The 20120-nt window shown below is 39.9% G+C and overlaps 1 protein-coding gene across 7 annotated transcripts in view; it reads right to left on the bottom strand.

Annotated features, from left to right (window-relative positions):
* Positions 1–20120, bottom strand: part of TTC13 (tetratricopeptide repeat domain 13) — a 75891-nt gene that overhangs the window by 11139 nt on the left and 44632 nt on the right. For all 7 annotated transcript variants that reach the window (XM_070471105.1, XM_020905511.2, XM_070471103.1 and 4 more), the window contains 8 exons: positions 19938–20079; positions 19462–19636; positions 17683–17839; positions 6554–6684; positions 5901–6033; positions 5298–5390; positions 2445–2528; positions 1533–1617 (listed from right to left, as the gene is read on the bottom strand). In XM_070471105.1, the coding sequence (XP_070327206.1) occupies positions 1533–1617; positions 2445–2528; positions 5298–5390; positions 5901–6033; positions 6554–6684; positions 17683–17839; positions 19462–19636; positions 19938–20079 (1000 nt within the window). The remainder of the gene's footprint in view (positions 1–1532; positions 1618–2444; positions 2529–5297; positions 5391–5900; positions 6034–6553; positions 6685–17682; positions 17840–19461; positions 19637–19937; positions 20080–20120) is intronic.

Genomic DNA, 20120 nt, shown 5'->3' with positions numbered 1-20120 from the left:
AATTCAGGGGAGAGTGTGGCTACAAGGATGAGGTGCAAGGAACAGTCACATGGGCATGACTCCCACTGGATTTGCACATGGATGAAGAAGTTGTTTATAATGTAATAATTACCTAGGCCTGGAATCAGACTCCATTTTACACTCACACACTAAATATTTGTTACAGTTGAAATACCCACTGACTTTTCTAGAAATGTAAACAGCATATAAACTGAGGAAAGTATATCTGTATATTGTATAGAACTTTATTAAGTGTGGTTTACCATTATGGAAAACCATATCACCAAAGTCACAGCTCATGATACTTGAGTCAACAAATGACAGAGAGCTACAGGGCTGCCTCTGGAGCCGTCACACTCACCAAGACTTCACACACATGTGCAAGCAACCGGCTACTTCATGGCGTCTCACGAAGACATGCCTGAATGCTGACATACTGCTTCTTGCCTGTAAACAACTTACCTTCCAGAACTCCTTTACAGCATGTGGTGACTTTCTAAAGGATTTTTTGAGTATGTGGGATACATTCTTATGGATTTGATTTTAGTTAAAGGGGCCATCTGAACATGTTTGCTGAGCTAAGATGGCTTTGAGAAGACTGAGAACCACACCTCAGTTCACGAGACCCTCAAAATAACCACGTCAGCCAGAAACAAGGCTCATCAGCACACAAGAACCTGGAGTAGAAGCAGGAGAGACTATCCAGCCCAGCGAGCAGCCTGCACCCGGGGCGTGGGGTCAGCTTGTGGCTTTGTCCATGACGTGATGCCTCCTCGTTATTCTTTAGAAATGCGTAAGCCTTGTCACTCATAGAAATTTCTTAACATTCACTCAATGTACATCAGTCTTATCTACTATAACTACAAGGAGAATATTTATTCAAGTTTTATGCTAAAGGTCAAACTATTAATTGAAAAAAATCAAATGTACCTGCTGTGGGCACATCTTGGGTAGTTTGGAGAAAAGGTTCATAAAGTTCTAATTTCTTAATGGATTATACTTTTAAAACAATATAATTATTTCCCCCTGATGGGCCCTTTATCTTGAATTCAAATACTTCTGATACTGATATTGCCACACCTGCTTTCCTCCAGTAGCATTTACCTGGCCGACCTTTCAGCCTTGAACTTTTTGAATATCATCTTGTTGCAGGTGTTTCCAGTGAACAGAACACAGCTGGGTTTTAAAACACCGATCTGAGATGCTTGCTCTTTCAGGGAGGGAATCAGTCACTCAAGACACATCACCCATTACACACATTCCCTCCTTATCTTAATTTTCTTCCTTCTCTTTCTATAAACTTTTAGTTGAACTGACTTTGTTTTCTTTATTGCATTTTCCTACCTTCTAGGGTCTGCTTTAATTTTGGTTATTATTCAGGATGTGTTTTTATCCGTGTTTTTAAGTGTCATACTTTATAAAACTTAAAATACTAATAACATTAACAAATATGCCTCTAATGATAATGAGTTCTTTCAAAGACTAATTTTTTCCCCTAAAAACACCTACTGTGGTTTTGATGATAAATTTACCTTCATAATTGGAAGGAGGTCTTCCACTTTGTGGACCTTTTCCAGAGCTTCTCTAACTTCCAACAATCCTTTAGGATTATTAGCTCTTTAAAGGGGAAAGAGAGAGAGATAGCAACTAAAATTAACACAGAAATCAGTAATTAATTATGGTATTACCTTTAATTTACATAAATCTTTAATTACAACTGGCTCAATATTCAAAATGGTGGACCACAACCAAAGTATCAAAGTAATGGAATAGTTGAATCTAATAAGTATTGGGCTACAGATGAGAATTAGGGAAACAGAAGTCTGTCCAGACGTGAAACAGGGAAAACCAGAACGGATGGACAGCCAGTGTCTATGTGGACACACATGGGTCTGGGCTTGGTCAGAAAACTTTTGATTCTCCTATTCCAACTATGAAAGTAGAAGTATACGTTTTTTTATTCCTAAAGTTGCTCAAATGAAAGCATACCACTAGGCTTTTATGCCAATTTTATATTTACTTGGTGACAACTAACCTTCAGAATTCTTTTTCCCCGGCCTTTTGTCCATTGTTCTATCTACACTGCACAGCCTCTCAGTTGAAGGAGAATGAGTATTAAGGCGGAAATCCACCATTTAATCCCTAATTAAGAAATTTAAAGAAACATCCTGCTTTCATTGAATTCAAAGACAGGAGAGAGGCTAGAAAAGCCACAGCACTTCAAGATTAAAAACACTCAGTTGAGGTCCTTGGATTTTGTAAAGCTATTAAAAAGGAGGTTGATAAATGATTATGAAAGGCTTTATGATTCTAAACACTATGTAAAAATGTGATATATTTTGTTCCGTCTGTCAATAGGCATGGTTTTCAAGTTTCATAAGTATAGCTAATGAGAAATAAATGAAATCTATCCATTACCATGAAAAAGAAAATTGAAAGATTACCCATGATAAACTAGAATTCTATCTTTAATAAAATGAAGAATTTTCTCAAAATACTCCAGGTATCTCATGTTGATCACCTGACCCCTGTTAAGAAAAAAATATACGTTGAGAATGTTTTTACATTGAGATATGTTCATTGCAACATTAACTCAAAAGGACAGTAAGAGAGCTGTGAGAATAACGTAGCCAAGAGGTTTGGGGCATTGGTTTGCTTGCAGTCAAAAATGGGAGAAACAAACGCCTGTCTGAGCAAAACTGATGGTCAGCAACGGAAAGTACTCTGGAAGAAAGGTAAAAAAACTCAGTGCCGAGATGCCAAAGCAGGAAGAAAAGTTCTCAAGTGCTTCAATGAGGCTCAGACTCATTTGCCACTTTACCGTTAAGAATCCTTCCCCTTTTCCAGCAACATGTCCCCTCCCTGTCCTGCCATATCACTGCTCTCAGTGTTCCTGACAGCGTTAGCTGCTAACACTCCTTCTGACTGTGTAACTCACTAGCTGTCTTCATCCCCTCCACCGCTCTAAGTAGTATTTTCCTCCCATTTCTACCCCAACCTCCATTTTCAAAACTATCCCAAGACTTCCCTGGTTGTAGAGTGGATAAGAATCCACCTGCCAATGAAGGGGACACAGGTTTGATTTCCGGTCTGGGAAGATTCCACATGCTGCGGACCGACTAAGCCCATGTGCCACAACTACTGAGCCTGTGCTCCACAACGAGAGAAGTCACTGCAATGAAAATTCTGTGCATTGCAACTAGAGTAGCTCTCGCTCACTGCAACTAGAGAAAGCCAGCCTGTAGCAATGAAGACCCAGTGCAGCCCCCAAAATAAATAAATTAATTAATTTAAAAAAACAGGAACAAACCCTCCCAGAACCTCATGTAGAGCCAACACACTGACACATGTGTCCAACAGCACACAGAGCCAACCACTCCCTGGACACAGCTCCCTGGGTTCCCCACTGGCGCGTCAAACATCAGGTTCAGGAATTCACTCCAGCTCCCAAACATGTTCACCTGCTTTTTGCCCTGGGGCTTCCTGGCCTCCTGGGGCAACCACATCCCTGCAGCTGCATGCTCACTCCCACTTCTAACCCACCACCAGTGCTCCAACCCTGCCTTCTCGTGTTCACTCGTCGCCTCCAGCTCACTTTCACAGAGCTTTCCAGACCTCTGCACCAATGCACCCGAACGTTACACAACTTTCTAACCACTCCCTATCCCTCCAAGGGAAGTCGCTGACTTTGCCACCTGCGGCCAAAGTGATCATCCAGATGTATGATTCTGTTCAGGTCACATCTCTACTTCTGAATGGCTATCATTTCCAGACAGAAAATGACTTAGCATGGGTATGTCAGTTATTTGTTGAGGAAAAAAAGCTATTTATGTTTTGGCTACTGCCTATCTTTCTAGGGTTGTTTTCTGACAGTCCCCTTAACCATAAACTAATCACACTTGTACTTCCCTGACCATGCCTAACTCACTGGTGTCAGGGTTGGTGGTGGGGGGTGGCTGTTCACGCATCATCCACCTCTCTCTGTTCTCCATCTATCCAAACAGCATCGCCTGAGGCTGGACTGGGACCCCTGGCACCCTGTACACATGAGCAGCACAATCTCAGCATTAAAGGCAGCTCAATGGTCTGCCTCCCTCACTAAGCTATGAGTCTTCTGAAGTCAGGAGCTATACTTCACTGCCATATCACCGCCATGCAGCACAGCACATGAGGAGTGGCCTTCGGTTAAAGCTAGTTGAGTCTACTATAAACGTCACAGATTATTCTGTAAGAAACATGAATACACAAGTCACAGGGGAAAGGAAATTTATTTTCTAGAAATCAAAACAATAAATATCCTAATAACATTTCCATTAAACTCAAATGTTGAAGTTGTATAGTAGAATATTTTCTTGATTCAGGCTTCTGGAATTGGAAGCATTTTAAATGTGATAAAACTACCATACTTGTAAAATTTAGCTAAAATTAAATTCAGTGGGTCCCTTTGGAACTGCTGCTCTTTAATATTTGCTCATCATTTATTGAGAGGGTGGGGTAACAGGGTGAACACTTCACCTACACGCCCAACTTGTCAGAAGCCTCTGAACAAAACAAAAGCTCTCCAGTTAACCTGGCTCAACCTCCCAAGAAGGCAGCTTAGCACCCAGCGTCTTTGAACCAAACCCTTTGTGTTACAGGGTGGCGCAAGGGGGAGGACTTTCCCTCACTCCAACAATTCTTTGAGCCACAATATTATAAGTATATAATATAATGGTATTGTAATGTCGTCCATCTAAGTACTTTCTATGACAATAGATAACTTTCTAGGACCATTTAAAGATGGACATCTAGGCAAAAATCTGGCATTCTACCCTTCAATTGGAAAAGAGGCACAACATTTCTTTTTGCAACCAGGCCAGTTCAAAGGAACGCAGGCAGGACCCTGCAGGTACAGGGCTAATTTGTGTTCCAAAGTCACCAAGAAAGGAGAAATGGGTTGCCTGCAGTCTCTGTAAATCGATTATTTAAGATAATCTCCTTGGAGATTGTTAAGAATCCGCCTGCCAATGCGGGGACAGGGGTTTGATCTCTGGTCTGGGAAGATCCCACACGCCTCAGGGCAACTAAGTCCATGAGCCACAACTACTGAGCCCTCACGCTGCAACGACTGAAGCCCGCACACCTCGAGCCTGTGGTCTGCAACGAGAGAAGCCACTTCTCACTACAGCGAGAAGCCTGGGCACCACAACTAGAGAGAGTCTGCATGTAGCAACAAAGACCCAGCACAGCCAAGACTAAACTAATTAATTTTTAAAAAACTGCTACGAAAACAGGAAAGATAACCAGAAGGTTCATACCTGATTAAATTGATGTGGTTGTTAAAACCTCTGCTGAGACTTCGTGCTGGCATTTGATCCAACCACAGCACTGGTTGGTCTGGGTCAGCAATCCTATAAAATAGAGTTTATTAAAAATGAAGACCTTATAAAACCTAGAAATGTTCAAAAGCATTAAAAAGAAAACATGTACAAGTCTTTGTGAAAGTGGGGAGAAAACAACTTCTCAGCCCATTACATCTAAAACTATGAAACACAAACCTGCAAATCCCAAAAATATTCCAACTGGACCAAGTAAGAAGTCAGTGCAGGTTTACAAGTAGAGCAGTGTTTTTCTCATGAAAATGAATAACAGCAGGAAATATAACTTATAAGATCTACTATTAGTTAATAAAGGAGGAGGAAATGGCAACCCACTCTAGTATTTCTGCCTGGAAAATCCCATGGACAAAGGAACCTAGCAGGCTACAGTCCATGGGGGATCACAAAGGGTCAGACACGACTGAGTGCACATGCGCACACATTAGTTAATAAAATGGGATTCAGAATCCGCTAACTAGAGGAGATTTAACATTATGTTACATTGATTAGACTTCTGGTTTATTTTCATTAAATGCCAGTTACCGTCTCCATTTTACTGCGATGTCAAACATGTCTCTCCACTGCATCAGCCGTGTTTTCCCATTCATTCGAACCTTTGAATTTGTCCACGTACGCTGTACAGCTTGCATGACTTCTAATGCTGCCAAACCCATGGCTAAAAGAAGGAAATATGGGGAAAACAGAGTTTGTAAGTACCCTTCAGAGGGAATGATCTTCACCAACAACTCAATGAACAACTTAGGAATCATTATATTAAAAGAGAATCACAAGTATTGGTAATTCAACAAGACCAGAGATGTATTACCATCATGACGGCCTAACTAAAACTCAGCTCTATTAGAGGAAACTGGAGACAACTGCAGACTTATCTCCTCTCAATCCTGAAGGAACTGAGGTACAAATCCCTCCTCACCCTTCAGGAAGGAGATGGCTCTGGTGGATGAGCTGTCTGACTCAAAGCAATAACTGACGACCTACGTTCCACGCCTACACCAAAGCAACAGCCTAAGAGCCAAAGCTAGAAGCATTCTTCCCTCAGAATTCAGTATGAATGAATCTACTCATTTCTGTTCTTATCACACGGAGATTTTGAGTAAGCACAACAAACGATTCTTTTTCAAAAGTACAACACAGTTTAACCATCCTTGCCCCATTTTCAGATCATTTTAAAATACCTCTGTGTATTCTTTTGTTTGGCAGGAAACCAGGAGTTTCGTATTGCATCAGGGATCCCAAACGATCAGCCACACAAATCAACTCCTGGACCTCAGGCTTGTAACTCTCAAAATTCTGATGTAACACATCTCTGGAAGAAACGTTACGTACACGATAAAGACTTTTACAACAGATACCTGGTTATCCAATTTCATTTGAAAAGCAGTCATTTCCTCCAGTGGAAACATAATTGAGAAAATTCTGACCACATCATCTTTACTTCAGTGCACAGTACCCAACCAGACACAAGTTAAAAGGACTCTTTATGACAGTGTGTGCAGGGTGACTATCACAAGCTTGTTAGTAATGCTGGTAGCTAGTCTGCAATCAACTAATTATTTTGTAAACTGCTCCAGAACACACAACCTGCATGGACTGACAAGTAACCAATCAACCCTGACTAAGTCCATCCCCTACCTGGGCTCCAAGTTATATTATGCCAAGTGTACCTGAGGGTGTATGTGGCTACTATTGTTTAACTGTCAACCTACTAAAAGTTTTCTAACAAAGTCAGCAATTCTGTTACAGGCTGTGTTGGGGTCTCCAAGACCCCCCTGGGTTCAGTAATTCACTAGGACTCCCGGGCACTGTGAGGACGCAGCACAACTGTCAGAGGGAAAAGCCATGGAGAGGGAGAATGGGGAGTGAAGGCTAGAGGAAACCAGGAACACTTTCAGGACCCTGGGGAGACACAGGGCGCTAATTCCCCGAGTGAGATGCTCATGAGATACTCTGTACCAGGCAGTGATCATGTGAACACACCTGCCCGGCAGGTACCCCAAGTCCCCAGAGGAGAGCAGATGTTCAGTGTGAACCACACTGCTCACACACAGGACGCAGGCACTGGGGAGCCACTCTTAGCTCTGGGCACTTAGGATGGGAGGAGATTCTGAAATCCCTGTTTGCAGACACCAGCCTGGGGCCAGTCTGCTGATTGGCGTTCACACCCCCTGCTTTCCTGCACCATGTATTTCTCTAAAAGGGGGTGCTGGAGAACATATATAGTCCTTTGAGCCATCTATTTTGTTTTTATTATCTTGATTATTGAAACTTACAAAGGCATACAACCTTATTAGTCAACCGAAGAACCAAAATAATTATGTAGCTCCACCTATATGTGTATGTCACTTTACTATCCTATTCTCCTGCCCCCCAGCAAGAGGTTACTTACATTGAATTTTCTGTTCACAATTTCCTTACCATTTCCTTTTAAAAAGATAGGTTACATATGTATATCTTTATTCAATAGTTTTGCTTATGAGCTTTATGGAAAAAATGATGTGACACTGCAATGTACTAACTTGCTGTTCTCACTCAACATTATATTGCAAAATTAGTCCACACTCTTACTCGGGTCATTTGTTTATACTGCTGTAGAATAGCACACTGTGCGACACTGTCACATGTGCCCATTTTTCTGCTCATAAGCATTTGGGATGATTTGGTTTCCAATCGTGAACAAATACTGCTATCAACAGGTCTCCAAGTAGTTACGTGCACAAGCATATGGTTCTCTCCTGAATATACACAGGAACAGAATGCAAAGACTGTACGATATGCAAATATTCAATTTTACATGATAATGAAAAGTGCTGCTGGCACTGAATGGAGTAATCTATAGCCAAGTATATAAAATTTCCCCTTGATCCTGCTTCTGGTCAATATTACTATTATCAAACTTTGCAACATTTGTTTACCTAAGCGGGTGAAACATCTCATGTGGTCTTATGTTTGCCATTCATGTTTTCCCCTTGGTAAGATTATACCTATTCATGTCTTTTTTTATTAGTTTATTGGATTTATTAGTTGCTTTACAAAGCTATGTTAGTTTCCACTGTACAGCAAAGTGAACCAGCTGTATGTACACATACATCCCCTCTTCTTTGGATTTCCTTCCCACTTAGATCACCGCAGAGCATTAATTAAGTAGAGTTCCCTGTGGTATACAGTAGGTTCTCATTAGTTATCTATTTTATACATAGGATCAATAGCATATGTGTGTCAATCCCAATTTCCCAATTCATCCCACCCTGCTTTCCCCTCGGTATCCATACTCAATGTCTGTGTCTCTACTTCTGCTTTGCAAATAAGACCATCTATAGGTTTTTCTAGATTCCACATATATGTGTTAATAAATGATATCTGTTTTTCTCTGACTTCACTCAGTATGAGTCTCTACAAATGAATCAATTTCATTCCTTTTATGACTGAGTAACATTCCATTGTATATATGTACATCTTCATCCATTCCTCTCTTGATGGACATTTAGTGCTATAGTGAACATCAGAGTGCATGTGTCTTTTTAAATTATAGGTTTCTTGGGTATATACACAATAATGCGACTGCTGGTTCATATGGTAGTTCTATTTCAATTTTCTAAGGAACCTCCATACTGTTCTCTGCAGTGGCGAAATTAATTTACATTTCCACCAACAGTGCATGCCCTCTCTAGCATTTGTTGTTTGTAGATTTTTTGATGATGGCCATTCTGACCAGTATGAGGTGGTATCTCATTATAATTTTGATTTGCATTTCTCTAATAACTAGTGACGTTGAACATCTTCACATGTATTTGTTGGCCATCTGTATGTCTTCTTTGGAGAAATGTCTATTTAGGTCTTCCACCCATTTTTTTATTGGGCTGTTTGTTGTTTAGATATTTAGCTGCGTGAGCTGTCTGTATATTTTGGAGATTAATCCCTTGTCAGTTGCTTCACTTGTAAATATTTTCTCCCATTCTGAGAGTTGTCTTTTCATCTCATTTATGGTTTTCTTTGCTGTGCAAAAGTTTTTAAGTTTAATTAGGTCCCACTTGCTTACTTTTATTCTTATTACTGTAGGAGGTGGATCAAAAAAGATCTTGCTGCAACTTATGTCAAGGAGTTTTTCTGCTTATGCTTTCCTCTAAGTTTTATACTGTCTGGCCTTCCATTTAGGTCTTCAATCCATCTTGAGTTTATTTTTGCATATGATATTAGGGAGTGTTCTAATTCCATTCTTTTACATGTAGCTGTCCAGTTTTCCCAGTACAACTTATTGAAGAGGCTGTCTTTTCTCTATTGTATATCCTTGCCTCCTTTGTCAAAGATAAGGTGCCCAGAGTGCATGGGTTTATCCCTGGGCCTTCAGTTCTGTTCCACTGAGTCTATATTTCTGTTTTTGGGCCAGTACCATACTGTCTTGATTACTATAGGATATAGTCTGAAGTTAGGAAGGTTGATTCCTCCAGTTCCATTCTTCTTTCTCAAGATTGCTTTGGCTATTTGGGATCTTTTGTGTTTCCATACAAATTGCAAATTTTTTCATAGTTCTGTGAAAGATGGCATTGGTAATGTGATAGGGGTTGCTTTGAATCTGTAGATTGCTTTGAGTAGTATAGTCATTTTCACAATACTGATTCTTCCAATCCAAGAACATAGTATATCTCTCTGTATCATCTTTGATTTCTTTTATCAATATCTTATAACTTTCTACATATAGATCTTTTGCCTCCTTAGGTAGATTTATTCCTAGGTATTTTATTCCTTTCGTCATAATGGTAAATGGGATTGTTTCCATCATTTCTGACCTCTCATTGCTAGTGTACAGGAAATTCAAGAGATTTCTGTGTATTAATTTTGTACCCTGTCACTTTTCTAGATTCACTGATGAACTCTGGTAGTTTTCTGGTGGCTTCTTTAGGTTTTTCTATGTATACTATCATGTCATCTCAAACAGTGACAGTTTTACTTCTTTTTCAGTTTGGACTTCTTTTATTTTTCTTCTCTCACTGTCATGGCTAGGACTTTCAAAACTATGTTGAAAAATAGAGGCAAGAGTGGACACCCATGTCTCATTCCTGATCTTAGAGGAAATGCTTTCAGCTTTTCACCATTTAGAATAATGCTCACTCTGGGTTTGTCATATATGTCCTTTATTATGTTGAGGTAGGTGCCCTCTATGCCCACTTTCTAGAGAGGTTTTTTTTCTTTTTTTTTTAATCATAAATGACTACTGAATTTTGTCAAAAGCCTTTTCTACATCTATTGAGATAATCATATGGCTTTTATTCTTCAATTTGGTGTCTCACACTGATTTACATCCCTAGGATAAATCCCACTTGATCATGGTGTATGATCATTTTAATGTGTTGCTGGATTTGGCTTGCTGGTATTTTGTTGAGGATTTTTACATCTATGTTCATCTATGTAACATTCTTTTTGTGTGTGACATCTTTGTCTGGTTTTGTATCCGGGTGATAGTGGCCTTGTAGAATAAGTATGGGAATGTTCCTCTCTCTGCAGTTCTTTTGAAGAGTAAGGATAGGTGTTAGCTCTTCTCTTAATGTTTGAATTTGTCAGTAAAGCCATGTGATCCTGGATTTTGTTTGTTGGAAGGCTTTTAATCACAGTTTTAATTTCATTACTTGTGATTGGCCTGTTTATAATTTTCTGGTTTTTTCCTGGCTCAGCCCTGTATGTTTCTAAGAATTTCTCCATTTCTCCCAGGCTGTCCATTTTACTGGCATACAGTTGCCTATAGTAGTCCCTTTAATCCTTTGTGTATCTGTGATATCAGTTTTAAGGTCTCCTCTTTCATTTCTAATTTTATTGATTTGAGTCCTCTCCTTTTCTTGATGAGTCTGGCTAAAGGTTTAACAATTCTGTTTTTCTTCTCAAAGAACCAGCTCTTAGTTTTACTGATCTTTGCTATTTTTTTTCATTTCTATTTCATTTATTTCTCCTCTGATTTTTATGTTTTCTTTCCTTCTACTATCCTTGGGTTTTATTTCTTCTTCTTTCTCTATTTGTTTTAGATGTAAGGTCAGGTAGTTTGAGATTTTTCTTTCATGAGGTAGAACTGTATTGCTATAAACTTTCCCACAAACTGCTTTTGCCACATCCCATACTTTCGGGCAGTTGTGTTTTCATTGTCATTTGTTTCTAGGTATTTTTTATTTCCTCCTTGATGTCTCAGTGATCTCTTGGTTATTTAGTAGGAAGCTATTGTTAAGCTTCCATGTGTTTGTGTTTTTTACAATTTTTTCCTGTAATTAATTTCTAATCTCATAGTGTCATGGTTGGAAAAGATGCTTGATATGATGTCAATTTTCTTAAATTTACTGAGGCTTGATGTGTCACTCAAGATGTGATCTATCTTGCAGAATGTTTCATGTGCACTTGAGAAGACAGCGTAGGCTGCTTTCAGAGGGAATACCCTAAAAATATCAGTTAAGTCTATCTGGTCTAATGTGTCATTTAATGCTTATGTTTCCTTATCAATTTTCTATCTGGATGATCTTTCCATTGGTATAAGTGGAGTATTAAAGTGCCCCACTATTATCATGTTACTGTCTGTAGATTTCCTCTTTTATGGCTGTTAGTATTTGCCTTATATATTGAGGTGCTCCTATGTTGGGTGCAAAAATATTTCCAATTGTTACATCTTCTTCTTGAATTGATCCCTTGATCATTACACAGTGTCCTTTGTCTCTTGCAGTAGTCTTTATTTTAAAGACTATTTTGTCTGATATGAGTATTGCTACTCTAGTTTTCTTGATTTCTATTTTCATGGAATATCTTTTTCCATCCCCTCACTTTCAGTCTGTATGTGTCCTAGGTCTGAAGTGAGTTTCTTGTAGAGTGCACATATGCAGGTCTTGTTTTTGTATCCCTTCGGCCAGTCTGTGTCTTTTGGTTGGAGCATTTAATCCATTCTCATTTAAGGTATTTGTTGATATATATGTCCCTTTTAACATTTTCTTAATGTTTTGGGTTTGTTTTTGTAGGTTTTCTATTCTTGTGTTTCCCACCTAAAAAAGTTCCTTTAGCATTTGTCGTAAAGTTGGTCTGGCGAAGCTGAATTCTCTTAGCTTTGGCAAATCTGTAAAGATTTGATTTCTCTGTCAAATCTGAATGAGATCCTTACTAGGTACAGTAATCTTGATTGCATATTTTATTTTTTCATTACTTTAAATATGTTCTGCCACCCCTGTCTGGCCTGCAGAGTTTCTACTGAAAAATCAGGTGATAACCTTATGGGGATTCCCTTGTATGTTGTTTTTCCTTTTCTCTTCCTGTTTTAAATATTTTCTCTTTGTATTTAAATTTTGTTAGTGTGATTAACACATGTCTTGGATTTATCCTTCTCCGAGGGTTCTTCTAGTGTTTATACTATATGGCACTCTCTGTACTCCCTGGACTTGGGTGACTATTTTCTCTACCACGTTAGGGAAGATTTTGTCCACAGTCTCTTCAAATATTTTCTCAGGCCCTTTTCCTTTCTCTTCTTCTGGGACCTTTATAACTCAAATGGTAGTGTGTTTAAGTTGTCCCAGAGGTCTCTGAGACTGTTTTAATTTCTTTTTTCTTTATTCTGCTCCCTGGCAGTTATTTCCACCACTCTATCTTCCAGCTTACTTATCCATTCTTTTGCCTCAGGTAGTCTGCTATTGTTTCCTTCTGCTGTATTTTTCATTTTAGTTATTGTGTTGTTCATCACTGACTGTTCTTTATTTCTCATAGATCATTGTTAAACATTTCTTGTATCTTATCGATTAGTGCTTTCACTCTATTTCCAAGATCTTGAATCATCTTTACTATCATTACACTGAATTCTTTTCCAGGTAAGTTGTCTATTTCCTCTTCCTATTTATTTGGTCTATTGGGATTTTATCTTGCTCCTTTGCCTGCAACATATTTCCCTGCCATTTTATTTTGTCTAACCTGCTGTGCAGGGTGGCTGTTCCTTTTGCTTCTGCTGTCTGCCCTCTGATGAGTGAGGCTGGTCCAGGGGCTTGTGCAGGCCTCCTAGTGGGAGGGACTGAAGCCTGTGCTCTGGTGGGTAGAGCTGAGTTTTTTTTTCCCCCTGATGGGCAGGGCCATGTCAGATGGTGTGTTTTGGGGTGTCTGTGAGCTTAGGTACAACTTAGGCAGCTGGTCTGCTGATAGGTGGGGCTGTGTTCCTGTCTTGCCAGTTGTTTGGCATACCCAGCATTGGAGCCTGAAGGCAGCTTGGCATTGAGATGGATACCTCCTGGAGAGTACATGCCAATTACTATTCTCTGGGGTCAGGAATTCTCTGGTGGTCCAGCATCCAGGATTCAGCATTCCCACTCTGGAGGCCTAAGCTTGAACCCTGACCAGTGGACCAAGAGCCTGCAAGCCACACACTGCAGCCAGAGAAAATAGAAAGAAAAAAGAAGAAAACAAATAACACCCAAGACAAATAGCCAAAACCAAACCAAACACACAGTACTGACAACACAACACACATACAGAAGAAAAAATAGAAGAAAACAATTAAACAGACACGCCAAATCCAAGACAAATGACAACAACAAAACTAAACAGAAACAAAGAGGCAGACAGAAAAGAATAAAAGGAAAAAAAAAAAGAGAACAAAGAATTAAAAAATGAGAACAATCAATAAGGACTAAACTAATAAGAACAGAAAAAGAAAATAAATATAGAAAGCAAATAAACAAAACAAGTGAAGATAACATAAAAGAAGCCTATAAAAACACTCAAAAAGAAAGAGGAAAAAATTAAAGGAATAAACAAAGAACCAAAGAACAAAAAGAAAAAAAAAAAACACAAAACATCAAAAAAATAAACATGGAAAATAAAAGTATATATTAGAAAAAATTGGTAAATAAAAAGAAAACACTATCACCAACAACTGAGCAAAATGAAACAAACAAAAAAAGAATAATAGTAATAAGAATATTTTCCTGAGGCCTCCTCTGTCAGTATCCTTACTCTCACAGTGGGCCAGACCCAGTGCCCTTCAGACTCCAGACCCAGTCTCCTCCCCAGACCCAGGAGGCCCTCCAATACCTCTAGGTAGGTCTCTGGACCTGCTGAGGGCACCGTGGGGCTAGCTCAGACTCTGACCTGGCCTGACTCCTACATGTACTTACCCCCAAAGTCCACCGCTGACGGACCTCATTTGTGGGAAGAGTTGTTGTCTACTCAGGTGCTCCACAGACGCAGGATTTACCACGCTGATCTCAGGAAGTTACTCTGTGGCTTGGGCGTCTGCACAGAGAGACTGCTGCTCCTTTGCCTTAGCTGCCCCGCCCCTGGGGCTCAGTTTTGGTTGTGGCCCCAGCTCTGAACCTGCGCCACCCTCTCGCACCTGTTTCCCGCCTAGGTGAGAAGGAAGGAAAACTGGCTGACTGGGACACACTCCGTCAGGCTGGTGAGGAGCACAGCATCCACAACTAGGGTCTGCATGAGTTGCCTGCAGTGGCAGGGACCAGAAGGCAGTTGCCACAGACTTGGGTGCAGTCACTCTGGTGGGAGTCTCTCCCATTGCTGGTGGAGGCAGGGGCTGGCATGTGGGGGGAGGTAGCAGGCCCACTTCTTCCACGCCTCTCAACAATGATGCTGCGTTTCCTAGGCAGACCATGCTTCCGCTAGGGCCATTCCCAGCGATGGAGCCCCTCACTTCTGTCCCCTGTTGTACCTGCTCAGCCAACAGTATTCCTTTCCCCAGATCTGCTCTCTTTTTAACTCCAAGCTTTGGCACTCAGCCTCTGCCAGAATTGGTGGATTCTTGTCTCAGGCAGCAGCACCCAAGGAGGCTTTGACAAGGGTACTGCTTCAGACCCCAGAGCCTACCTGGGCAGAGGAGGCCTTGGCTTAAGGGGTGGGCAAGCCTGCTCAGATGGCTGCCCCTTCCAGCACCTGCAGAGGCACAAGCCAGCAGGTACGAAAGGGGGTTGTCCTGGCAGCCCCGCCCCTTGCGCGCCACTCAACAACGAAGCCTTACTTCTGTGGTGTCTTGGACATTTTCCACAGACTTTCCCAGTTTTGGAGCCCATTACTCCTTTCCCTACAGGCTGTCTTTTCAAAGACAACAGCTGTCCCCTCCCTGGGTCTACAAACCCTACTCTACAGCATGCGTGACTCACAACCCAGGCTGGGATGGGCAGGGCTGCAGCACAGGGCGTGCACGCAGTTCTCTCTTGGTCCTCTCTTCAACAGACCACCCGTTGTCTTCTCCTAGAGGTCTCTCTCTTCCCAGCTGATTTCCCCACCATGAGGGGATTTGTCTGAGCATGGGGACTTCCTCTCACCTTCAGCTTCCCACCAGGGTTGCCAGTCCCCTTTTTGATTGCTCTTTTTTTTCCTTTGTTCTTTCATCCTACTTGGTGGTAAGGGCATTTTCCTGTTCTTTAGGTGTCCGAAGTCGTTCACGAATGTTCAGCAGGTGCTCGGTGAGAACTGCTCCCTTTGTAGGTGTGTTCTCGACGCCCTTGTCAGGAGCTGCACGTCCTTCCACTCCACCTTCTTGACTCCCTCCTACCTGCTCATGTCTTTTGCACTTTTTTTAACTGGAATGGATTGTTTGACTTTTACTTTTTAATTTGTAAAAACTATTGGTGTTGAAAGGTTTACAGTCAGTCTAATAATTGACCCTAGGTGATACGACTTTCCTATTTTTAAGGTTTTTCTCTTTACCCTAGGTGTTCTCCAGTTACCTATGGTGTATCTGAATGGATTTGTTTGTACTTACTCCATATTTTAAAAAAAACTATAGATTTACTAATAAGTTTCCTTTGTCCTGAAAAATTCTTGGCTATTATTTCTTCAAACATTGCCTCTCCTCTATTTTCTCCTTCTGAAGTTTCAATTAGATACATGTTAGCCCTTCTTACATTTTACACACCTTCTCTCTTTCAAGTTTTCTAACTCCTGGACTCTCTGTGCCCAACTCTGGATACTTCCTAATGCTCTATCTTCCAATCCTGCAATTTCTTCTCAGCTATAGCTAATCTGCTTTTTAGTCTGTATACTGAATTCTACATTTCAATAACTGCATTTTCTATTCTGAGAGCATCTAACTATTCTTTTAATCTGATCTTTTATAACCTCACGTTTCTTGCTCATGTTTATGATTCTTCATAATTTCTTTAAGCACTTCATCTGGAGTTATTGTAGAGTCTGTATTTAACAATTTCAATATGTGAAGTCCGTAAGGGTTAACGTCTATTGTCTGTTGCTTCTGTTGATTCTCACAAATGGCTTTGGTCATCTTGGTTTTGATTCTCATACTAATGATCATAAGCTGTGGGAATACTTGAGGGCACAAATTGGCACCAATTTCTCCCCAGGAAGGATTTGTATCTCCTACTGAGATCCTGGGAATGCCTCCAATACTGGATCACTTTAGCACCTGGAAGGTCAGCAAACCCATCCTGCTTATGCTTCAAGGCACTCCACTGGATATCTTTTTCCTTTAATATGTGTTTACCACCCATCACTCTGGTCTGGATATCTTCTCTTTTTTTTTAAGCAATGAGGGGGCTGATCTTTATAGATTTTTCCTAATTTTTAAGGCAGCTAGACTCCCAGGAATTAATTTCTATTCTAAATCTAATTGTTCTAAAATGAGACAGCCTTTTAGTAGATCTGTTCTGCCATACTGCAGCAGTATTGGCCAGCACTCTAATTTCAAACTTTTAATATGTTAAGAAATTTGTTTTAAAGTAATATGGTAAAAAAAATAATGCATATCAAAAGCTACCAAGAATTATAAGTGCATCTGAAGTCTGAAAGTACCCTAAATTACCATGGAATGTTGGGCTATAAGAAATCTTATTTGCAGGGCAGGAACAGAGACACAGACATAGATAAAGGACTTATGGACACAGTGGGGTGGGGAGAAGAGGGTGGGATGAACTGAAAGTAGCACTGATATATATACAATATAATGTGTAAAACAGATAGCTAGTGGGAAGTTGCTATTATAGCACAGGGAACTCATCTTGGTGCTCTGTGATGACCTAGAAGGGTGGGAGAGGGGGTGGGAGGGAGGCTGAAAAGGGAGGAAATATATGTATATATCAGCTGATTCACATTGTTGTATAGCAGAAATTAATACAACATTATAAAGCAATTATCTTACAATTAAAAATTTAAAAATTTTTTAAAAAGGAAATCATATATCCAAAGGTAAACTGAAAGAAATATTTCCAGACATATCAAATTCAAAAATAAATTCATTAGAAACATGGATAGAAAGCTATTATCAGGCAAGAGATGTAATGATGAACAGCTTGGTGTTAAAAAATAAAAAAAAGTCTTCGTTTAAATAACTCACTTTATGTGGGGTTGCAGCCCTGGCTGCTCTTCATAGTCTTCTATGAGGAAAGGCAGATTCTTAGCCCAGTGGTCTTTAAAGCTTCCAGGCAGATCCACGTCAATGTTATATTCCGTTAGGGGAGTATCAAGATGTGCATGAAGATATCGAGAATACTCTGCAGATAGGAAATGAGATCTGACACACCCAAATATGCTGACAAGTTTTTACAGCTAACTATAATTTTTTATAGCCAATCTGTACAAAGTACAAATACTTCATAACAAACTGTTATTTAATTACAAGAATTCTAAGTGGAATCTCCAAATTTTAGGAAGTCACTATTATATGATAATGGAGGTAGCCTACCGCTGACTTAAGTTATTACCAGGGGCAAATACAAACCAGTCCATCTGGGTCCACTTTGCCTAAATTTTAACCACTTTTCCATAAGCAATACGAAAGATCTCACTATTCAATTCCAGAGTCTGGGAATGCAAGTTCAGTGTTAGACAAAGCCTGGTTCCTTGTCAACTGATAGATGTACTGACTATGTATGCAATTTCATCAACTGACTGACCAACTGCTGCTTATCTCTAGGGAAGCAGTGTAGAAAGAACCAGGATATGGAGCACCCCCACCTTCAGTCTATAAAGCTCACAGGTCCAAGTTCTCCTAAACCAGGAAAAAAGAGGGAATTACAACTTAAGAGTAAAGAGCTGTGCTGTCCAAAAGGTAGCCCCTAGCAGCTGGCTATTGAGAACTTGAGATGTGGCTGAGAAACTGAACTTTAAATTTTCCTTAATTAGAAATTTAAACTTAAAACTGATGTTTTATTCAATTATTAGAAAACTGCAGTATGTTTGGAATAACTTGCATATATCAGTCTACTTTTCTAATTTTAAATTTTATTAAATCTAAATTCAGACCAAGTATTTCCAATGAAAATTTAGCATTCAAATTGAGATGAACTATAATATATACTGTATTCAAAGACTAGTACAAAGAAATGTAAAACAGCCAATAAATAGCATTTTCATAATAATAATAATAATATGCTGAACTGATATTGTAGAGGTACTGAGTTAAATAAGACAGTATATTATTAAAATGAATTCCACCTGTTTGTTTTTACTTTTTAACATGGCTACTAGAAATTTAAAATTATATACATGGCTTGCAATTTTTTCACTTGGACAGTACTATAATAGAGGGCTAATGAAAAAGGAAAGAGAAGAAGTAAAAGTAACTATGTGAGCTTTATATGAGAAATAAAAATGTCTATGTATAGCAGAAAAAGGGTAAGACTGACTAATAAAAGGATAACTCAAAGAGTTGCTTTCTTTTTCATCTCAATTTAAATTCTCCAAAATATGTGAGCATTCTGATATGAAGGAATGACAGATCAAAGATACTAAGTTCTTATTTAACAGTGAAAACTTAATATTACTTTCTTGTCATTCCTATATTTTTGGATGAGATGTGACAAGACAAGGATACCCAGATGACTGTCATATTCAGTTCAAAATACATTGTTTTGGCATAAGTAAAATTTTTTAATTTTAGAAATAAAAAATGTGAGAAAGAGGCAAACAAACAAACAAACAAATAAACCAAGACTGGCCTTTAAGAGATATGGGCTCTCTCTAGTCCAGATACCACCACTAACCAGAGGGTGGCTGGGGGCAAGTCACCCAGCTTCCCTGAGACTCCACTGCCTAACAGGTAAGACCAGAGACGAGCAGTATGGCTCCTGCGGCTCTGAGCACTCACAGAGTCGACTGCAGCTGTTGGACCTACCTCGGAGATACTTCACTTTAAGGTACTCTGGGCTGGCCTTCTGGCCTGGGAGAGGGTCATTTAGCATAACCTTAGTTTGCGCTTTTATCCCTTCATAAAACTGTCCCATTGCCACGTGGCTGAGTCCTTTCATGTACTGGCACACCTCATTATATGGCTCCAGCTGCAGACATCGCTGAGGCATTGAAGGAAAAAAGGCTGTATTAGAATCCAGACAGTTTAGGAACCTTTAAAGTGCGTTACTCTTTAATCTGGAATTATAAACTGGCATTAGGAAAGTTTTCCCTCCAGGTTAAATCAGACCAAATACATACTCTGTAAATCAGTCTGTTGGTCAAGGCAATGGTTCTTTCCTCTTTTTGTTGAAGTCTAAGCACTATTCTTGCCTGCCCCCAATGACTCCATTCATTTCATGAACCTTTGTCGAAGAATACTACAAAATTGCAGTTCAGTGCTTCTCTCTTATGGATGCTCACCTTGAAGTTCTTAAGGGCTTCATGTAAGCTGCCGTGGTGATAAAGCATCATTCCGCGGAGCTGGAGAGTCTGCACGTGATTTTGGTTGAGCAACAGAGCCTTCTGAAAGCTCTCGGTGGCTGCTTCAAAATTGCCCAGTTCCCTAGGTATTTAACAACAGTGATGAACATAATACAGGCATTT

The sequence above is a fragment of the Odocoileus virginianus genome, chromosome 7, assembly GCF_023699985.2.
Source record: "Odocoileus virginianus isolate 20LAN1187 ecotype Illinois chromosome 7, Ovbor_1.2, whole genome shotgun sequence".
In the NCBI taxonomy this organism is placed as follows: Eukaryota; Metazoa; Chordata; class Mammalia; order Artiodactyla; family Cervidae; genus Odocoileus; species Odocoileus virginianus.
This window is presented reverse-complemented; position numbering and strand designations above follow the sequence as displayed.